Source organism: Leuciscus leuciscus (genome assembly GCF_965113295.1).
Source record: "Leuciscus leuciscus genome assembly, chromosome: 2".
In the NCBI taxonomy this organism is placed as follows: domain Eukaryota; kingdom Metazoa; phylum Chordata; class Actinopteri; order Cypriniformes; family Leuciscidae; genus Leuciscus; species Leuciscus leuciscus.
In genome coordinates, this window is record NC_138726.1 from 55,080,642 (window position 1) to 55,102,478 (window position 21,837).

Consider the following 21,837-nt stretch of genomic DNA (forward strand, 5'->3'; position numbering starts at 1 on the left):
TATACCGTGATTGCATTTGAATGCATTCATATATTTTTTATTTTTAAGAGCTTGCATTTTTATAGGCTGACATTCAACATGGTTCTATATTTAAGCTGTGTATATTAAGTAAAAAATAAACAAATAAATAAATAAAAGTTATTGAAACACTGCTTGTTCTAAGGCTAGGCCTATCTAGTGGCTATTTGAAAACTGCTTGCATTAAAAGCTGTTAGTTGCTATTGGGAACATGGTTGTTGAACTTTTAAGGTTATTTAGCCCAGTCGTTATTTGGAACATGGCGTGTTTTAGGCTTATATGGTGTCATTGTGTCACATGCTGTGCTAAGCTTATCAGGTATCAACAATATCTGTCTTTTCAGCAACACTGCTATAGCGCATACTGTCCTCAGCGCATGCCGTAGTGCTCAAGCGTTGTTTTATGCTTATCTGGTTGTATTGGAAAATGCTTGTTCTTTATTCTATTCGATTATTGCAACGTGCTGCTTTAAAGTTACCACATGCTTGTGGCTAAAGCTATCTAGATATCAGTAACATACTTGGTACACAGTACATTCACCGCAGGGGTCTGGTATTCAACACTAACAACACCATAGTTTGATGGTCCTGTAAAGGAGTGTGAAATCATGGGAGTCGCCATCTTCACCTCCACAGCCGATGGAATCCGTAGGACGGGAGCAGTAATCATGTTCATGAATGAGGAAGCACACTGTATTCATAGCTTAGCTGCGCACTGCATATGACTCGAGCTAGAGAATGTATGCTTCTCCGATCGGACTACACTAGGTTTAATACTAGTCCTATGGTTATACAACATGCTAGTTGTATCAGTTTGGTTGCTGCTAGTCTGAGCTATTGCTGTAGGGTGTATGCTTCCCCAGCCAAACTACACTAGTGTTAGCAATGGTTCTGTGATTATACAACATGCTTTTTGTACCAGTTGTTGCTGCTAGTCTGAGCTATTGCTGTAGGGTGTATGCTTCCCCTGCCAAATTACACCAGTTTTAGCAATGGTTCTGCGATTTACACAATATGCTTGTTGTATCAGTTGTTGCTGCTGCTAGGGGTGTAAGCTTCCCCCAATAGATCCCGTACAATGGTTAAATTGGCTACAGCAACACGCTTGTTGCAATGCGTCTTGCTTGCTCCAGTGTGGGGAGATGTTAAAAATCAAATAACAAAAAAAATTTTTTTCTTTTTTTTTTCTTGTTTTCTACAGAAGTAAACTACATCCAAGTATAACAAGGTCATGATGTCATTTACAGTCGTCACTCAACAAAACTGGAACTGGACTGCGGATATACAACAAGCAGCAGCTGATACATTTTTGGTATCACAATTTTCACTTTTTCATTTCAGGTGGTATGTCATTCATTGCAATATGCATGTTTACTGCTAAGCATTTCGGGTATTGACAACATGCTTGTTGCTATGGCTTATGCGGTTATTGGCAACATACTCGTTTAGGTCATCCAGGTAAGGGCAACATACTTGTTGCTTAAGGCTTTCCGGTATTGTTGGTAACATGCTGTTGCTCAAGCTTTTCAGGTATTGGCAACATGCTTGTTGCCCTGGCTCACTCACGTAACTATAAAGCATCCAGATTGCGCTGTCAGTTGGTTTTGGGGGATATTGGCATATGGTTGTGTTTTGGGGGGGTTATTGCTGCTCTCCCTGCTCTTATCCATGCTAGGCTGCATGGATGCGCAGGGAGTTCTCGCCCAGAACGGAACCATACCGCCAATCCAAATTGTATGCTAATTGTCAATCATATATGACGATAGTGGTCCTGACAGAAATCAAGCGTAGCGTTAGTTCTGGCAGGTCACGTTAGTCAAGCTCGCATCAGCTGACTATCAGCTGATCCACATCTACCTATAGGAATACGACGCCTATCACCGTATACATATATAAGCTGCTTCAGTATTATCCGCAACTATCGCGTTTCTCAGGAGCGAATTACCCTCCTCCATCCCCAGCTCCTCCTCTCATCAGTCAGGATTTGGCATTCTGATTCCCTTCGAATCAGAATAAATTCTCGAATTATGTCGTACTTTAAAATCTTGAATTAAGGATATCTGCAATACATTCATGTTGGTTCTGTTCTGTTTACCCCAAGGGGGGTTATTGCTGCTCTCCCTGCTCTTATCCATGCTAGGCTGCATGGATGCGCAGGGAGTTCTCGCCCAGAACGGAACCATACCGCCAATCCAAATTGTATGCTAATTGTCAATCATATATGACGATAGTGGTCCTGACAGAACTGTCAAATCCCGCGCTCGTGATGAATTCAAATTCAAAAATTGCGCCCTCAAGAAGCGTTACGACATGTGTTCGTCACAGATTGCGACATGCCGTATTTCAGTCGGTAAACTACATTTGAAATGGAGAAGCGCGCGCGCCTTCACACAGAGCGAAACCGGATTAACATTTTCATGGATTAATAACTTAAATTCTGCTCTGTACCTCATTCAAAACTATTATATACTGAAAGAGAGTACTGTGACTGCAACACATCGTCATGTGAACGACTTTTGGTACCAGTTTTGACATTTTCGCAATAAATAAATTATTGTGATTACACGTATGTTGTTTTTCTTCATAATTGTAGCCTATGTAGTTTTAAGAAATTGTTATGGGTAGGTTTAGGGATTAGCTGCAAAAAAAAAATCTTTTAATGCTATATTGTTAATAAAATTGCCATTTCCCTACACTCTGTACGTTTTATCCTGTATAAAATGGGTAACGTTATGTTTAGCTTTCTATCTTTGAAAATTACGTATTAACAATGAGACCATGGGCTGGAATGTTTTAGTTAAGTTGCAGAACACACATGGTAAAAGTTTGTGATTTCAAAAATGTTTAAGCAGTAGCAAAGGATGTGTTAAGAGTCTGGCAGGGTTCACGCGGGGTCTTAAAAAGTCGAAAATTCTGAACTTTAAATTTAAGGCCTTAAAATGTCTTAAAACGGCCAGATTTTCATCCGTGGTCTTAAATTTCATTTAGTCAGGTCTAAAAAAGGTCTCGCCAACAGGCCGAGGTTCACATCTTTTGCGCGCTCAAGTTCGTTCAAATGTAGGCGCGCTGCGCGCTCATAATTGAAGCGACGCACTTGTTTTTTTTCCAGGCGCAGCGAGATAAAAAAAAGTCTCAACTCTTCAGAATGCCGCAAACGCACCGCAGGTCATGTGACAAGAACCAACCAATCAGCTTCGCCCCTTTCCGTAACAACATTGAAAGCTCACTCAACTGGAAGGATGCGGGAAACACTACGGGTGTTTTTCTCTTCTCCGTAAATATATCTTGAAGCAGAGCTACAGCAAGCGTTTCTCGCCGGTGGAAATCCATTAGCCACTAAAACTTCTTTGTCATTGTGGAGAGCGCAGTGCTTGGTTGCATAGCAACGACAGACGCCACGGGAAAATCCGACCGAATTTTACTATTAATAATAAAAGGTAAGCTAAAGTTCATTGTAAAGGTCATTTTTGTCACTTTAAACATTGAAATGTTCATGCCATTTCATCTCTAGTTATGATCAACTGTGATCAACTAAAATCAACTAATTATGTGTTTTTTACAGTATAATATGCATAGTACAATTTTCTATAAAAAAAAAAATATATCTGATTCTGACACGTTGTTGGGTGTGGAAGGTTACTAATGTGATTGTTTTATCTGTAAATTAAATTAATGTTTTTTTCAATTACTTAATTCATTGAAATAAAATGAATTCTTTGATTTGAATTTTTTTGGGGCAATGCCTTAAATTAAATTTAAGTAGGTCTTAAATTTCAAACTTTATGGTCTTAAAATGTCTTAAAAAGGTCTTAAATTTGACATGCTGAAACCTGCATGAACCCTGGTCTGGAAATACAATGGAAATAAAAAGGCTTCATTTTACAGTACAGTTTCACTTTACTTACTGAGTAAATGGTCATGTTTTCCTTGGTAACGTTGCAGGACATACGAGGTAAAAAATTGTGACTATATGGAAAAGGGAATGATCAGGTTATGTGGTACAATTTTTTTTCTCTGGTAGTTTCTCTGTAATACCATGGAAATAAACAAGGCTTCATTTTACAGTACAGTTGCACTTTACTTACGGAGTAAATTGTAAAAACATCTGCAAGAACATACCCAGTATTTAAGATGTGCCATGACATTAGGGAAAACTGTTCCTGCGGGGTAGTTACCAGGTAAGTGTAAGGTAAATTATTTGATAAACCCTCTATAAATGGGTGTAGCAATGAACAACAACTATGTAAGACAAGGTCATTTATTGGAAACTACTATCTTAATTTCAAGATAGTAATAAATAAACATGGACTGTTACCAACATAACCCTAGGATAACTACAAACCTAACTTGAATTGATGGGTAATACTGGAGGTGTTCCTAAAAATTGGCTGCCTACATTCTGGGGAAGTACACAATTAAATCTGAGTTATTACCAACATAAACAGGTAACAAGTACTTTGTTGAGTTGATATTTAACAGTGGTGTTTTTTTTTCCCTGGTAGTTTCTCTGTAATTGCATACTAATCACCTTAAGTAATTACACAATAAAATACTATAATTTACCATATGCTTACCAGGTAAATATTTAGTAATTAGTTTGTAGTTTCTCTGCATTTACATACTTGTTACCTGTGGTAATTACCAATAACCAACTATAACTTACCATATATTTACCTGGTAAATACCTAGTAATTAGTTTGTAGTTTCTCTGCATTTACATACTTGTTACCTGTGGTAATTACCAATAACCAACTATAACTTACCATATATTTACCAGGTAAATACCTAGTAATTAGGGGACTGTAAAAGGAAGGGTTACCTTGGAGGGTGGTGAAAAGTTAATACTCTGGCGACGGCTCCCTCCGGTGGTGAAGAGGAGGTGGAGAGGAAGCCTGCTCTGTAACACTAGTAAATTAAACTAGTTAAAGGACAAGTTCGGTATTTTACACTTAAAGCCCTGTTTACAGATCGTATCTGATGAAATAGAACGGTTAAGATTAAAATTTGGACACATGCTCCTGTCCCGAGAATTTTAGGTTTATTTCGCTTTTGTGGACCTATTTTGCCAAACGCGTCACACCCGTGATTCTTCCGTTGAGAGCTTGAATAATAGACACTCCAGCCCAGTTGGTGGCGATAATGCACCTTTGCCAATTGCAAGCAAACCACGGGCATTTCATTGAATACACAGAAGAAGCAGAAGAAGAAGCGGCGGAGTAATACCGTAAAGGTGCTGCGGTCTCACAGCACGTCCTATTAAGTCAATGGAGTTGGACAAAAACTACGATAAAACCTGTTGGAATGCATCTTTTTCAGCGATTTTTGATGGAACATATCAGTGAACACCCCCTGACCACTCGGTGAGTTTCACGTCTTTGTAAACGAAAGTTTAATGTGTTTTTAGGACGGAATCTTCCAGTGCATATAGACAACCATTGTGGGGGTGGTGGGGGGAAGCGAAATAAACCTAAAATTCTCGGGACAGCAGCATGTGTCCAAATTTTTATCTTAACCGTTCTATTTCATCAGATACGATCTGTAAACAGGGCTTTAAGTGTAAAATACCGAACTTGTCCTTTAAGTAAAATAAAATTTTACTTTACTAGTAAAGTCAAAGGGGTATGGCAACACAACATACAACATTCAAAAACACAGGACAGAACATTTTAGTACATTGTGTTTCAAAGTGTTATCATGTTAGGCCTGAAAAGGGAAGTAGGGTTAGATGTTAGAGTTAATATTAGTTTGATATACAGTTTACTATTTTATCTATTAAAAATCCACCACACAGGACTGTAAACATTATTGGACAACCTGACTTGCTTGTTTTCAAAAATGTAAAAACATTAAGGGTCAAATCAAATATAAATAATATTTATAAATAATTATAATAATTTCTATGATAAATAATAATAGAAGTAGCACATTAAATAGCACACCACTTTTTGTCAGTTTTCAGGTCTGTTATAAGGACAGTTTTTGCTCATGTGTCCCGCAATAGGGAAAAGTTCTGCTCAGCAAGAAAATAATTAGAGGGAACATTGCTTGTAACACAGGGTTTATTTAATTTTTTTTCATTAAATGTCATTTTAAACACATTATTACAGAATCTGTTTATAGAACTTATTTTAAAGTGATTACACAAAGTATGAACCTATCGAAATATGTATGTATTGGTATCATATAAGATTATTTGAAAACAACAAATATTGAATATATATATATATATATATATTATATTTCCCCTGAACACCCAAACACCCCCCAAAAGATTACAATGAGGCCTAAATTTAAAGCAACATGATTGACAAAATTAGATGTAATCAAAGATTTTTTGTGTTACATGTGCAGTCGGTCTTGACATCACAGATCAGATTCTTTAGTGATCACTTTGATATCAGTGTAAGTGACGCCTTTGTATGTGCCCTTGGTTTCGTACTGCAACACACTGCCGTTCTTGCAGGTGATCTTCACTGTGCCGGTGTAAGGCATGTCAAAAGTGGCTCTGCCAATGGTGATGCCAACCTTCACCTTCTTCCTTGGTGGCACATCTATATCGGTAGACAGAGTTTCGGTTCTCTCATCTACATGCGTCTGACTGTGAGTGCTTTCTGATCCAACAATGACACTGAATCCTGCAGAAACGTCTAGAATCCCTGGAATCCCAGCCTTCACATCCATACTGAATGTTGAGGTAAAACTTTCAGTCACAGACCATGAAGATTGTTTGGTTATTTTCTTTGAGCTTTCAACTCTTTGTTTCTGAGTGATGGAGGATTCGTTCCTGTAAGAGATGGATTTGATTTCTTCCACTGTCACCTGTGGTATCAGTTGGTTGATAGTGGGATACTTGACATTGGTGAGAACGGTTGATTCAACTGCATTGAGGAACATGAATCCCATGCAGTCAATGTCTGCCCCACATCTTCCTACAACTCCCAAACAATATCCAGAGCCGACATCGATGGGATATTTTGTTTTTAAATTCCGTTTTGTCATCTTTGCAAAAAATTCTTTCCCTTTGTTGGTCTTGAATTTAATGGCTCCAAGACGTCTTCCCTCTCCGTTCCCCCACAGGGACAGTGAGGTGAAACACTCACCAGGCTGGAACTTGTACTCATCATACGGTCCGGCTGGTTTTCCAAAGGTTTCACTTCTCCCATCGGAAAGCCAAACCTTGACAGCCTTCACCTGCCATTCTCCCACCCAAACCCCGATCTTCTCCAAACTGGCGGCATTCTTCTCACCAGTCAATGAAAATGCATGACCTCCACTTCCACCAATTTGATGAAGAGTTGTTGGGTAGGACATCTTTGAATTGAATTGATCTGAAAATAATATGACAGATTAGAATTAGCATCGGCTGTATACTTTATTTGCAGTGTGTAGCAACTCATAATGTAATAAGGATTACATTATTATTGTAATAAACTGTTCATAATGTAATAATTTTCTCAAAATGTAATAAAATCGAGCTCATAATGTAATAAAAAAATTTACATTATAAGAAAATGATTACACTCACCAAAAACATATCATTGTCATAATTGTTTAAAACATAAAAAAAAATTGTATTCCCTTACAGTATTTTTTAAAATCTAAATACACTCTTAAACCCCTTCAAAATGCAACAGATTTAAATATTCATGCAATTTTTTTTATTAAACATAAAGCAGTGGTATTCCTTTACAGTACATTTAAAAAAATCTAAATCCAGTCTTAACCTTCCATCAAAATCCACCATCTAATTTCCTGAGAAGGATAAATAAAGTATCTATCTTAATATCAGTAATCTGGCTTTTATAAAAACCCAGGATTAGTCTAAACTCTGTCTGTGAAACCGGGCCTTTGACTTTTCATTTAAAACAACCTGTTGGAATGCTGTTGCTAGACAACCAGTTAAAGTCAATTTTGCGTAGGCCTAAATGCACGTAAAAGATGACTTTTTTGGTATAAAGAGCACGCCAAATGAAAACATGAACTTGTGCTATAGATACTCAGTGCCAGAAAATTGGGTTGGATAATCTCATGCAAAGTATTAGAAACTGTTAGCTACATCTTAAGTCAAGTGCCCTTGAGTGAAAGTATACTTACATGGATGACTGCAGTTCAAATTTCTTCTTAAAATCAGCTCGTCTGGTCAAAGCTGTAAAAGTGAGATGTGTTTGGTCAGGCTGCTGCTTAAATAGAGCACCAAAGGGGAACAGGCAGTACCTAAAACACACCCTGAGTCAATCACTAACTCTAACTTTAGTCCAGGGTCCAAACCTGAACCAGATAATAAAAATATTCAGGATGACTATAAACTTCCAGGCAAGTGTGTTGCAGCAATTTGGAGATAAAATCTATAGGACATTGGCGTTTCGGGAGCAGGTTTGAACACACCTGCTCTGAAGCTCAGAGAAGATCAACTGAGAAACTTGCTAAAGGATTTTTAAGTTAATACAGATAACTTGAATTAATTATAGCACAAAGGTCAAAGAGATGATCAAAGAGATGAATGAATCCTTAAAGTTTAAGGTTTTTTTGTTTGTTAGTTTGTTTGGTTTTTTGGGGCCGTTCAATGGAAGTCAATGGGATCCAATCAAGTCATACAGTTTTGCAGGGGAATGAGGGTGGATAAATTACTGAATTTTTTATTTTTGGGTGAACTATTCCTTTTAATGCACAAATGTTTTTGAGAAATGATAACTGTTTTTTGATGGACGTCCCGCTGTCCTCTTCGGGCCCATTCGGTGACACTGTCAACACAGTCGTCAGTTCGGTTGTTCCCTGTCGGTTTGAAGCTTCAGGGCGACGAATTGGTCACTCAAATAACACCAGAGGCCAGTAGATTTGGTGGTTTGCATGAATGAGGTTTTATTTCAAACAAAGAAACACATTGTAAATTCCTTTGTCATATGTGCAGATTTCTCAAGAAAGACACTTATCAGAAATGCCTTCTGTAATAAACTTAATAGCTATGTATGGACTTTTATGAGGGTTTGTCAATACATGCATTGATGATATAATCTTAATGATGATGATGATGAATCACTCATGTTTTATACTTCTGTCTGAGTTCCTTTGGATAATAAAAGCATCTTGAAAAATATTAAATGCAATGATGGTACTCATTTTTATACTTTTTCTCTTCTTTTTCTATTTTTTACCAGTGAAACATAACACTGTTCAAAGATATGAATAAAAAATGTAATGTACAAAAAAATTACAAAACATCAACATGTTACGCTTTGCTATAGACAGTTAGAATGTGGATGTACCAGAAAACAATATTGTTATATTGGGCTTTTGGTTACGAAATTTGTTCCAGCAAATATGAAATTTGGCAAAAGCATCTGGAAAAATATTAAATGTATTGAAGGTACTCATATCTATTTCTCTTCTTTTTTAAATTTGTACCAGTTCACGGTAAAAATATGTGAAATATGTGAATGAAACATAATTAAAAATAATGTAAAAAGTAATGTACAAAAAAAATATATACAAAACATCAAATCGTTACACTTTGCTGGACAGTTAGAATGTGGATATGCGTGATTTAATTACCAGCAAACAATAATATGGGCTTTTGGTTACTCAGTTTGTTCCAGCAAATACAACATTTTTACATTGTTCTTCAGTTATGATGATTAATGTAGCAACGCAGGCAATCGTCATGTTCTGCCCTGAATAAGCTTGAAAGCAGTGAAGACTGACATCGCTTCTCTTGTTGCCCTTCGATTGAACATTACAACCAAAAGTGACTCATATCAGTATTTTATTTTCCTAATTGTGTTGTGACGTAGCGCCAGTAGCTCACGAGTGCAACCGATTGATTGACGTCATCGACACAGAATGCACTGCGCACCTAAGATGGCGCCCACATTGTCCAAAATATGTATAAAACGATGTGGATTTTTAAAAATAAATTAAATCGTTCATGGGTTTTCTACGACATATTTCACTAAGAGACATCATTAACATTATATTACGCCATACATGTCTCATACCCGGAGTTTAGGCCTACTTAAAAGGAAGCAATTCGATTTTTCTTCAAAGAGATGCATGATGTTTAGAAAGACATTGTGATTCTTAAGAAAGTAAACAAAGAACACAATAGAGAATATCAGAGCTGGAAAAAAAGAGTAAATTAAGCTGAAAGGAACCAAAGAAGGTGGAATCTAAGGCTTTATGGTCTGCAGATCAAGTAGGAGAGAATATCAAGCAACGAGTGATTGACTAATGCCACGCTGTGGTACCGGATGCTGTGCAGATTACTTGGTTTCCCTTTATTTTGATGGTCCCTTTAACACATTCTGGTGGCTATAATAAGTAACGCTGCACCTACATGCCAACTAACTCTAATAAGAGTGTTAGTAGAGTATTAGTAGGAGTATTACTGCAGGGTCAGGGTTAGAATAAGTTGCAATGTTACTTATAGTCAATGTCTGTTGGGGGAGCATCACAATAAAGAGTTAGAGGATATTAAGCAGACAGTCTACTAATACTGGTTAGTGGTTAGATGACATGTAGTTGCAAAATTACTTAGTAGAATGTTCAAAAGGCACCATCAAAATAAAGTGTTACCAACAACTTTCCTCATCATGGACATTGCACATCGAGTCGGGAAGAAAAGCACTGATAAAGTTCGACCATCTTGAGGTTTACAGCGAGATTCTGTGGAAAAGTTCAGAGGGATCAGAATATCTTCAGTCCAGAAAGTTAAGGTTTGGAGAGGACCTAACAAGGAAAGACAAAGACACGCGGAACTCAAATTGCAGCTGAGGGCAAACGAAGGAAAAATGCTTTTTTGTTGGTGCTATTATTGACGGCAAAGAAATCCGTGGATAGACTATTATAATTGATGGTGATATCTCGAGTTTTTTGAAGGAAATAGAGAAATGGTCAAGGTTATCCTTTCTAATAAGTAAAATGTAACTTTACACATCTGTCTTTTAGTTGAGTTAATATAACTTGCACTATATGTTGATTTGTATATATGCTGGATAGTATTTTATGAGATAGTCGTTTTTGTTATTTAATTCTTGTTTCTTCCAGTTGAAGAATGTTGTATATTTGGTGTTAAATGTGACTCTTGATTATATAGGTTATTAATGGGTGAATTCTTGGGTGAATGGAAAGCACTTGGTTTTAGTGGTTTAATAAGAGATATGTCTTTCTTTATATTATTCGTTCAACGTTAAGGGCATTCACGATTTGTTAAAGAGAAAGGCTTTTTTTTTGTTTCCTAAAAGATGTAAGGCTGGCTTTATTTTTTTGCATGAAACTCATGCAGTAATGTCTGAACTTTTTGTTTTCAATGAGGTAGTGATAATCTGGTTGGCATATGGGAGTAATAAATCAGCAGGAGTTGCAATTTTAAAGGGAAAGTAAAGCTCACTCTTGAGGAAGGTGGTTGATTTTGGTTGTAGAAGATGTAAATAATGTTTTAGTTATGGGGAACATCTATGGTGACAATCATACTTTACAAAGCAGGTTGTTATTACAAACATTAAGAGAAGAAATTGATTTCTCATAAATATACTCTAGTGTTGATTTGGTGATTGGGACACTGTTCATGTTTTCCTCCACGTACAGTTCCAATACACTGATATATTTCATCTAAATAACCAATTAAATTGTCATTATGAATGGAGGCACAGAAATCCTGATAGGATAGACTTCACTGGGAGTAATAAAGATAGATCCTTACAATCTAGAATTGGCTTTTGGTCAACTTCTGACGAACTTAGTTGGAAATTAAATTCAGCAGACTGACATTGTTTCTTCAGTGACCATACAATGATTCACACCGTTATCAGCCTTAGATCTACAAGGGACCTACTGGAATTATACAGGAACTCAACTACAAACAATTCACTTCCTGAAGATATGCAATTTAAGGATAAGGTTAAAAAAGTATGATAAAGAGATGTTACAATAATGCTAAACTATCAGGCGTATATGGAACAATTTAGGAAATTATGAAATTAGAAAATGTGCAATCTCAAGAAGGAAATAGCCAAAGCAAAAAGAAACAGAGAAAATGTTTTCATTCAAAATATAATGGATATCTATAATAAACAAACAGAAAGTGAACAAGATAAAACAATCTTTTAATACAATTTCAATTGGGATTAGAACACATATGAATATAAAGTATTTTTTCAATCTTGAAGGGATAGATTTTTCCTCTTTAAAGAAGCTTAAGATTAATGATTCTCTAACAATGGACAAATTATGTTGTAACATTTTAAGTTATATATACCCAAAATAAAAATTAAACACATTTTAAATCCACTTAAAAAATGCTAAAATTATAGATCAAGATTCCAAAATGATATGTGATCAAGACGTGTCTCTTGAAAAAAATCATATCTATTGTAGATTGTAGGTAGATTGTCAAATCTACCTGTGGAGACCATACCTGTGGGGTCCTCTCTCTACTCTACCTGCAACAGAAGAACTGTCACTTCACATCGATCATCAGTCCAGCTACTCCTGTTTACATCCCATTTGTCTCTTAATAAACTCTGGGTTTGGATTTTTCCTTTGTCTGCATTCTTCTGTTCTAGTGTTTGTATTATTATTATTTATACAGTTATTAACATTATTTTTTTTTTTTTTTTTTTTTTTTCTTTGATTTATATATTTTATATTTTCACCCTATATTATTCTGCTGACACCACTTAGACATCCAGCCATTGAGTTAGGGCAGTCTGCTAAGTATCTCTAGAAAAAAGTTAACTTGTTATTAAGAGGAGAACACTGAAGTTTGTTTATTTTTTCAGCCTGTTTTTATAATCTAATTCAATACCGTAATAATATTGTTATACCGTGATAAAAACCTCATCAATTATCGTGATATGAAAATTTTATATCATCACATGCCTAGACATGTCAAATAAAACGGATGGAAATAACAGATGATGGGCACAAAACATTTATAAAACTCTGAATCATTTACAATTGCACATCTATCACAATTGTAGTTGTCATATGTTTGGTTTATTTGTTCACGTTTAGAGTTTTTTTCTGTCCAGTTCATGTCTAAATGTCATTGTTTATCTCCCAGTTTGTTGATTGGTTTAGTTGTCCTCTGTCCCATGTCAATTTGTTTCTATGGTTTCAGATTTGATTTGAGTCCTTAGTTCAGGTGTGTCTTGTTAATTAGTCTCATTAGTTCCTCTTGTTTGCCTGTGTATTTAAGCCTGAGTTTAACCCTGTTAAGCTTACGCTACGGGAAAGCCCCTTTTCTTGAGAAGATTGAAGCCAAAATTATCCTATAATTTTCATAATTTAAAACGCACTTGCTGCAGCAGGCAGACCTAAGCAAGACGGCTTAGCGCGCTTATTGGCTGCTCTGCGGCAACTGCTGCAACCAATGGAGAGGCAGCTGTGACGTACGAACCAATGAGGGCACTTCGCGCCCTTCATGCGTCACGGCCCGCCAAGATGGGCGTGGCTATAGCTATATAACCCGCGCCGACCATAGTTGCCTTGATTTCATCTCCTTTCAGCGAATGATCCTCTTCGCTGACTCTGGAAGAAGCCTCGCGCCGTCGAAAACAGCACTTCAGCAGGACGAGCCACTGCACTGCAGGACTGAAGAAGCCGGCTTCGGACATCTCCCTACGCCGCCTTCAGCCGCCGTCTCCCGCTGCGCCATCCGGCGCTCATATATCCTTTAAAGCTGTGTGTGTCGCCGCTGCGTTCACTCACGTTCTTCTAGTTCCAGCGGGGTAAGAGCCAGCGTCGATGCGGAGCTTATCTGCCTACTCACCAAGGCCGTGGAAGACCTCGGCCTCGAGTGGTCTCCACCCGCCAAACCAGTGCGCAACAGGCTCGACGAGTGGTTTTTGCAGGGGCGCCGTCAAGCCCCTCAGCAAAGGCCCGCTCAGTTTCTCCCGGAACTCCATGATGAGTTAACCAAATCATGGAAGGCTCCGTTTTCCGCCAGGCTGAAAACCTCTGTTTCCTCGACGCTCTCCGTTGTTGACGGCGCTCAGGAAAAAGGCTACCAGCATCTTCCCCCCATCGAAGAGGCTGTATCCACGCACCTTTGTCCGCCCTCCACTGGATGGCAGTCTAAGGCCGCTCACCCCTCGAAAGCCTGCCGAACTACGTCAGCTCTCACCGGTCGCGCCTACGCCGCCGCCGGTCAAGCTGCATCAGCACTCCACACAATGGCGGTGCTTCAAGTTTTTCAGGCCAACCTTCTCCGCACTATGAACGAGGTTGGCCCGAACCCAGAGGCGTTTAAAGACCTGCGAAGCGCAACTGACCTAGACCTGCGAACGGCCAAAACTACCGCTCAGGCTATCGGCAGAAATATGGCGGTACTCACCGTCTTGGAGCGCCATCTGTGGCTGACGCTAACAGACATGAAGGACGCGGACAGAGCTTCCTTCCTGGATTCACCGATCTCGCCATCCGGTCTGTTCGGCCCGTCTGTCAAAGGCTTCGCGGAACGCTTCACTGAAGCACAGAAAGCGTCACAGGCCTTGCAACACTTTCTACCCAAGCGCTCGAGTTCTGCATCAGGCCGCTCAAAGAAGCAGCCACCTGCCCAGACTTCAAGGCCGCCGCCTCAGCCGCCAGCTTTCCAGCGCCATCCACTCTCTGAAGCTCGCCATCGCTCGCGCTCGTCTAGCCGCCACAGACCGCCTCCACACGGTCCTACCGTTTGGCCTGTCTTTAGCACCCCGTACGTTCACGAAGTGCATGGACACAGTGCTCGCTCCCCTGAGACAACAGGGTATGCGAATACTGAACTATCTAGACGACTGGCTAATTCTAGCTCAGTCAGAGACGGAACTGATGACTCACAAAGTTTTGCTTCTTAGTCATCTACAGATTCTGGGTCTCAAGATCAATTTGACCAAGAGCTCGCTGTTACCCTGGAACAGAAATAGACTCTGTGTCGATGAAAGCGCGGCTTACGTCACAGCGCACGCTCTCCATCCAGCGCCTAGCGGCGTCATTCAAAGTTGGCGACGTCACTCCTCTCAAAATGTTTCAGAGGATTCTGGGCCGCATGGCATCGGCTTCAGCAGTACTTCAGCTGGGTCTGCTACAAATGCGCCTCCTCCAGTACTGGCTAAAGCCCCGAGTCCCGTCTCGTGCGTGGACATCGGGTCACTTTCGTCTCAGGGTAACCCAGGGCTGTATCGAAGCCCTGGAACCTTGGAAGTCAGCCTCAGAAAAGCTAAAAGCAGTCTCCACAGATGCTTCCAACCTCGGTCGGCCGAGGCACAGCGGCGATCTCAGTCCTGGGGTTCGCAAATGGATCTATCAGCGGGGTCTGAGACGGGCTCTGCCCTATCTCAGCCCTTACCTGATAGACCCGATGTCTGTCATCAGGGTTCGGAAGCACGCGCGGCTGTTTCTTCCGCCCCGATGATAGAACAAACACTGCAATTGTCCAGTTCTGAGGAACTGGATGTTGTTAGTGTTGATGCTGAGTCTGAGGAAGCCCCACCTCAGTCTCATGCATTTGAAGAATTGCTGGATGTAGTGACAAGAGCAGTTGATAGATTATGTATTGAGTGGCCATCTGATAAACAGGACGTTCGTTCAAAAAGTAAACTTGACGAACGCTTCCTGCCCTCACGTGCACAACCACAACGCCGAAATCTGCCGTTTTTTCCCGATCTCCACACTGAGGTGTCGAGATCGTGGGAGAGACCAGTTTCTTATAGAGTTTTTAATTCACAAACCATGAATTATTCCACTATATCTGGGTATAAAGAGCATGGTTATGGGGAGATGCCGAAGGTGGAAGAGACGCTTGCGAGCTATCTCTCTCCAGCGACGGCATCTTCCCTGAAAGCTCCGGCGTTGCCTAATAAGCCCCTCAGAGTGACTTCTTCTCTGGTGGGCAAGGCTTATTCAGCTTCTGGTCAGGCTGCAGCGTGTCTTCATACTATGTCACTGCTGCAGGCTTATCAGGCTGAATTATTGAGTGATTTGGATGAGGGCGGGGGTATTGGTCCTGAGGTTGTTGCTGAACTACGCAGAGCCACAGATTTGTCTCTCAGGGCCACCAAGGAGACCGCTAAATCAATCGGGTGGTCTATGGCAGCCCTGGTGGCCACTGAGAGGCACCTGTGGCTCAACCTCAGTGATATTAAAGACAAAGAGAAGAATGTTCTTCTAGATTCTCCAGTACGTGCTCCCCCACATAAATCACGGGGACACGGAGGACGCTCTCAAACCCAGCAGCCTTCGAGGGGTAGAACGGATCTGCGGACCGTTATTACCGCCAAGAAGGCTGCTGGGAAAAAGTCCTGACGTCCGAGGGCTCAGGACAGATGAGGGTAGTCCCCCCCGAAGTGCAGCGGTCAACACCTCTTTTTACGGTACCCGTCTCCCTTCGGTACCCTCAGGGGACCGTTCTGCCAACCCTGCCACCTCCGGTGTTTCAGGGCGCAGCGGTCTCCGGCGAGCACATATCTCAAGGACCACCCGGAAACGTAGTGGCCTCGGGATGCCCGCCCCCTCTGAGGAGGGTGTTAGAGCAGTCCGTTCAGTCGTTCCCTGCCGGTGCGCCGTTACAGGGCGACGAACCGACTACTCAACAACAACAGAACCCAGAAGTCAGTCTCGAGAGACTGGTACCTCTAGTAGAATCTTTGACAGCGTGGAAGCTACTGTCAAATGTTTCTCGTTGGGTCCTGCAGACCGTGGAAAAAGGGTATCAGATACAATTCAAGAAACGCCCACCTCGGTTTATGGGGGTCCTGCCCACAGTGGTGGGCCCCGAGCAGGTTCTGGTTATGGAACAGGAAGTAAACACTCTGTTAGAGAAAGGGGCCATAGAATATGTACTTCCCTCCATTTTAGATCTTCGAGTTCTGAACGAGTCAGTCATGCAAGTTCAAAATGTTAACATTGAGACAAATCGTGCCACAGATCAGGTCCGAGGACTGATTTGTCACGATAGACCTCAAGGACGCATATTTCCATATTTCCATCCGTCCGTGTCATTGGAAGTTCCTGAGGTTTGCTTTCGAGGGCAAAGCATACCAATATCGAGTTCTTCCATTCGGCCTGGCTTTATCACCCCGCACTTTCACCAAATGCGTGGATGCAGCTCTGGCGCCACTGCGCCTCCAGGGTATTCGCATCATGAACTACATCGACGATTGGTTGATTTTAGCTCATTCGCATCAGATAGCGGTTCAACATCGAGATGTTGTTCTCGCCCATATGAAAGAGCTGGGGTTATGGCTGAACGCCAAGAAGAGTGTGCTTTCTCCACTTCAGAGGACCACTTTCTTAGGCGTGGTTTGGGATTCAGTGTCGATGCAGGCGCGCCTGTCACCGCCACGGATAGATTCCATCCTTGCAGCTGTGAAAAGTGTAAAGCTAGGCCAGCTACTCACTGTCAAACAGTTCCAGAGACTGTTGGGTCTCATGGCAGCAGCTTCCAACGTGATACCTTTTGGACTACTGCACATGAGGCCCCTGCAGTGGTGGCTCAGGACCAGGGGGTTTTCCCCGAGGGGCAACCCATTTCGCACAATCAAGGTCACGCGGCGATGCCTACGTGCCTTGGTTATGTGGAAGAAACCTTGGTTCCTGTCCCAGGGCCCAGTGTTGGGAGCTCCTTGTCGTCGCAAACTGCTAACGACAGATGCTTCCCTCACGGGTTGGGGAGCGATCCTGGAGGGTCGCTCATCTCAAGGTCTGTGGGAAGACCATCATCGTTCCTGGCATATCAATCGCCTAGAGATGTTAGCTGTCTTCCGGGCTCTGAGGAGCTTTATCACAGATCTCAGGGGACACCATGTGCTAGTACATATGGACAACACTTCGGTAGTCGCCTATATAAATCACCAAGGGGGTTTGCGCTCGCGCCCATTATGCTATCTGGCACGCCATATCCTCTTGTGGTCCCAGGGGAAGTTGCTGTCTCTCAGGGCAGCTTACATCCCCGGGGTCCAGAATGTAGGAGCAGACACTCTGTCGAGACAGGGGCTGAGGCCCGGGGAATGGAGGCTCCACCCCGAGGTGGTGGAGCTGATATGGAGGGAGTTTGGCCAAGCGCAAGTGGATCTGTTTGCGTCTCGATTGACGTCTCACTGTCCACTTTGGTTCTCCCTCACGCATCCAGCTCCTCTGGGACTGGATGCTATGGTGCAGACGTGGCCGAGGCTACGTCTGTACGCTTTTCCCCCAGTTGCTCTGCTCTGGAGAGAGTTCGCAGGGACCGGGTTTGCCTGCTTCTTATAGCCCCGCGCTGGCCGGGCAGAGTATGGTTTCCCGATCTTGTGTCGCTCCTCGACGGGCCTCCTCTGGAGCTACCCGTCAGGAGGGACCTTCTGTCCCAGGCAGAGGGCTCGATATTTCACCCTCGGCCAGAACTGTGGAACCTGTGGGCTTGGCCTCTGAGGGGGCCCAGCTCATAGAGTCAGGTCTCTCAACTGAGGTTGTTGAGACCATTCTACAGTCCAGAGCTCCCTCCACGAGGAAACTTTATGCCCTGAAGTGGAGAGTATTCACTTCTTGGTGTAGTGACCGTCGGTTGGACCCAGTTAACTGCCCAGTTGGTACAGTGCTGGAGTTCCTGCAGGACCGGTTCACTGCAGGTCTGACCCCGTCCACTTTAAAGGTTTATGTGGTGGCCATAGGTGCTTACCACATTCCTTTGGGTGGAATGTCTGTGGGGAAGGACCCTCTGGTATCTCGTTTCCTTCGTGGCACCTGGAGGCTGAGGCCTGCAGTTCGCTCTAGGGTGCCACCATGGGATTTGTCCATTGCGCTGCAAGGCCTTTCCCTGGCCCCCTTTGAGCCTATTGAGGAGGTTCCCGAGAAGTTCTTAACTTTGAAAGCTCTGTTCCTCCTAGCCATTTCCTCTCTTAAGAGGATAGGGGATCTCCAAGCACTCTCGGTTGCCCCGTCATGCTTGGAGTTTGCTCCGGGCATGGTGAAAGCTTTTCTGCATCCAAGACCGGGCTATATCCCCAAGGTCCCCACTAATGTGGCCAGACCTATTATACTGCAGGCCTTCTGTCCTCCTCCCTTTCAGAATGCGGACCAGGAGACTAATAATTTGCTTTGCCCAGTCCGGGCATTAGATGCTTATGTCCACAGAGCTGCCCTGTGGCGTAAAAGTGATCAATTATTTGTGTGCTTTGGGTCCCCTAACAAGGGATCTCCAGTGTCTAAGCAAAGGATGAGCAAGTGGGTGGTTGAGGCTATTTCGGCCGGGCAGCCTTCTCCTATGGCTGTCCGGTCACACTCTACAAGGAGTATGGCGGCCTCCAAGGCCCTTATTTCAGGAGTTTCTCTCCAGGACGTGTGTGATGCGGCAGGCTGGTCCTCACCGCACACCTTTGTCAGGTTTTACTCATTGGACCTGGACTCTACACCAGGGTCTCAGGTCCTGTCATCCTAGTGCTGCTCTTATGATTTCACACAGGACAGACACTTGTAGCTATGGTGGCGTTGGTATGGACGTTCCCATAGCGTCAATTTCGACGCAATGCGAGTTCCCTTGAAAGGGAACGCCTCGGTTACGACTGTAACCTCGGTTCCCTGAAGAGGGAACGAGCGTTGCGTCACCTTGCCATATCTCCTTCATGCCTGTCAGCTGCTACTTCAGACTTTACGAAGCTGCCGCTCTCTGTTTTCATTCAGGCTTTATAGTTTCCTGGTACGTGACGTCACCCGCATCTGACGTTCCGCCACGCCATTGGACTGATTTTACATGTGCTTCAAGACATCATCACGCAAAGCGTTCCCATAGCGTCAATTTCGACGCAACGCTCGTTCCCTCTACAGGGAACCGAGGTTACAGTCGTAACCGAGACGTTTTCTGATAATATAATTCACACATTAAAGTGAGGGCAATTAATTAAATGTAACAATTATATTAATACTAATTACTAAAATGTTAGTAAATGTACTTAAACTTCCAAAAACCTGTAGAGTAGTGGTCTGGGTTCAGAGTATTCACGTGACTGGAAAGAAAGTGAGGCTTCGTTTTTCGTTGATCACGTGTTTCTCTGAAAACAATACGTGCTCCGGCACGAGCTTCATGAGAAATTTCAGTGTCATATGTAAAATCACTATCTTGAGTATTTCTGTTAGTTTCAGTTTGAGTGTGTGATTAATAAAGACTGCTGCAAATAGATCCTGTTTCTTCTCTGCTGCAACCAGGACCGGTGACAGAAGTGCACAAACAGGCGCGCTGGAAGCTGTTTCATGCGAGGGGGGCTGGGGGCTGGGTTGGAAAATATGTGACGTCATTATGTTGTGGCTGATGACAAGACATGACATTTCTCTGTAGGCCTACTGTATATGTGTTGTAGCCATTAAAGAAAACATTTAGTTTCATATTTATGTTTAAATATTATAGGCTAATGTTATTTTTTTATTTAATCAATGTTGGTTATGAAAGAGAGCATGCAGCATGAGAAAGATAATGATCATGAGATGCACAATATGACTGGAGACATGGAGCGGGTAAGACATGATTTTGACCACTTCATTGAGTTTTGTTTCGTAGAAAGACTATTTTTAAAAGATTTTCGTTTTGTATAAATTGTATCTTAATTTTGATCAATGTTTTATCAACCATTTGCCTGTAATTAATAAATAAGAAGCAAATATATAGCAGACGATGTAATAAGGCGCCGGCACAATCACTTGCATTGCACGTGAACTGGAGGGCGCCGAAACTCAGCTTGTGCCTCACAGATTTGAGAAATATAGGCTATCTATTATAGAAAACTTGTGCAAAGAAATGTGCATTTCTCTCTGGCGTTCATGGCGAGTCCGCATCGCCAACTTCATCTTTGCAGCTACACAGAAAATTAATAAACAATTACATGTCTCCTTGCTATTTTTGACACATTCATACTTTTGCCGGTTCTTTGTGGCAATCTTTATGCGTGCGGCCGTGCGCTTGAGTGCAGCTTATGTACACGCTCATTATCCTGTATATAGCCTATTTAAGTAATAAAATTTATATAAAGGGGCGATTTGTCCACTAATGGCTTAAATGAACAACTACTAGTCGACAAAAAAAAAACTTTAGTCGGAGGCAGCCCTTATTCCACATATTTTCGAACCAGCAGGCCATTCTGGGTTGAGCGAGCGACCCTGAGCGGAATGAGCGAGGGAGCGGAATATTCAGAAATGCGCTCGATCTCCGCTCACGTGCTCTGATCGGAACAAAGCATGACAAATTCAAACTTTATTTCATTTTCTCCGTAGCTTGAACACTCACTACATTAGGCATAAGAGAGTTAGTTAACGCTGTCCATTTATTTATTTTTATTTCACGTTTTTAAAGTACAATATTATGTTAGTCCACAGCCCCCCACTTGGGGGTGCTGATGCTATGACGGGGGGGCTGCAGCCCCCGCAGCACCCCACTTCCCGCGCTACTGTGCACAAATCCAGAATACCTCCATTACACACCTCAGTTTAAACAGATTTGTGTATGTGTGGGTTTCAAGGATGTTTAGAGGATCATAAGCGCAAAAAAAATATATATATATATATTATGCTGTCTGTAGCCAATAATTGACTGTACTGAAACCTATATCCCAAACCATCTTAGTGTAACTGCTTTAATTGTTTTATTCATATTACTATATTAAATTATGAATAATTTACTGTTCTGCATGAGATTTAATAATAATAACAAAGTATTTCTTGGTAAAGAATTACAGGACTGTAAACATTATTGGACATTATTTCATCAAAAATGAAAAAAACATTAAGGGTCAAATCAAATATAAATAATATTTATAAACAATTATAATAATTTCTATGATAAATAATAATAGAAATAGCACATTAAAGTTACAACTACATGATTGAA

The 21,837-nt window shown here is 41.6% G+C and overlaps 1 protein-coding gene across 1 annotated transcript; it reads right to left on the bottom strand.

Moving 5' to 3' along the window:
• Positions 1 to 6,329: 6,329 nt before the first annotated feature.
• LOC309493530 (aerolysin-like protein) lies at positions 6,330 to 8,226 on the bottom strand. The gene is made up of 2 exons (XM_082162685.1): positions 8,112 to 8,226; positions 6,330 to 7,345 (listed from the first exon to the last, which is right to left on the bottom strand). Exon 2 carries the CDS (start codon positions 7,326 to 7,328, stop codon positions 6,381 to 6,383), a length of 948 nt encoding a protein of 315 aa, XP_082018811.1. The 5' UTR covers positions 7,329 to 7,345; positions 8,112 to 8,226; the 3' UTR covers positions 6,330 to 6,380.
• Positions 8,227 to 21,837: the final 13,611 nt, after the last annotated feature.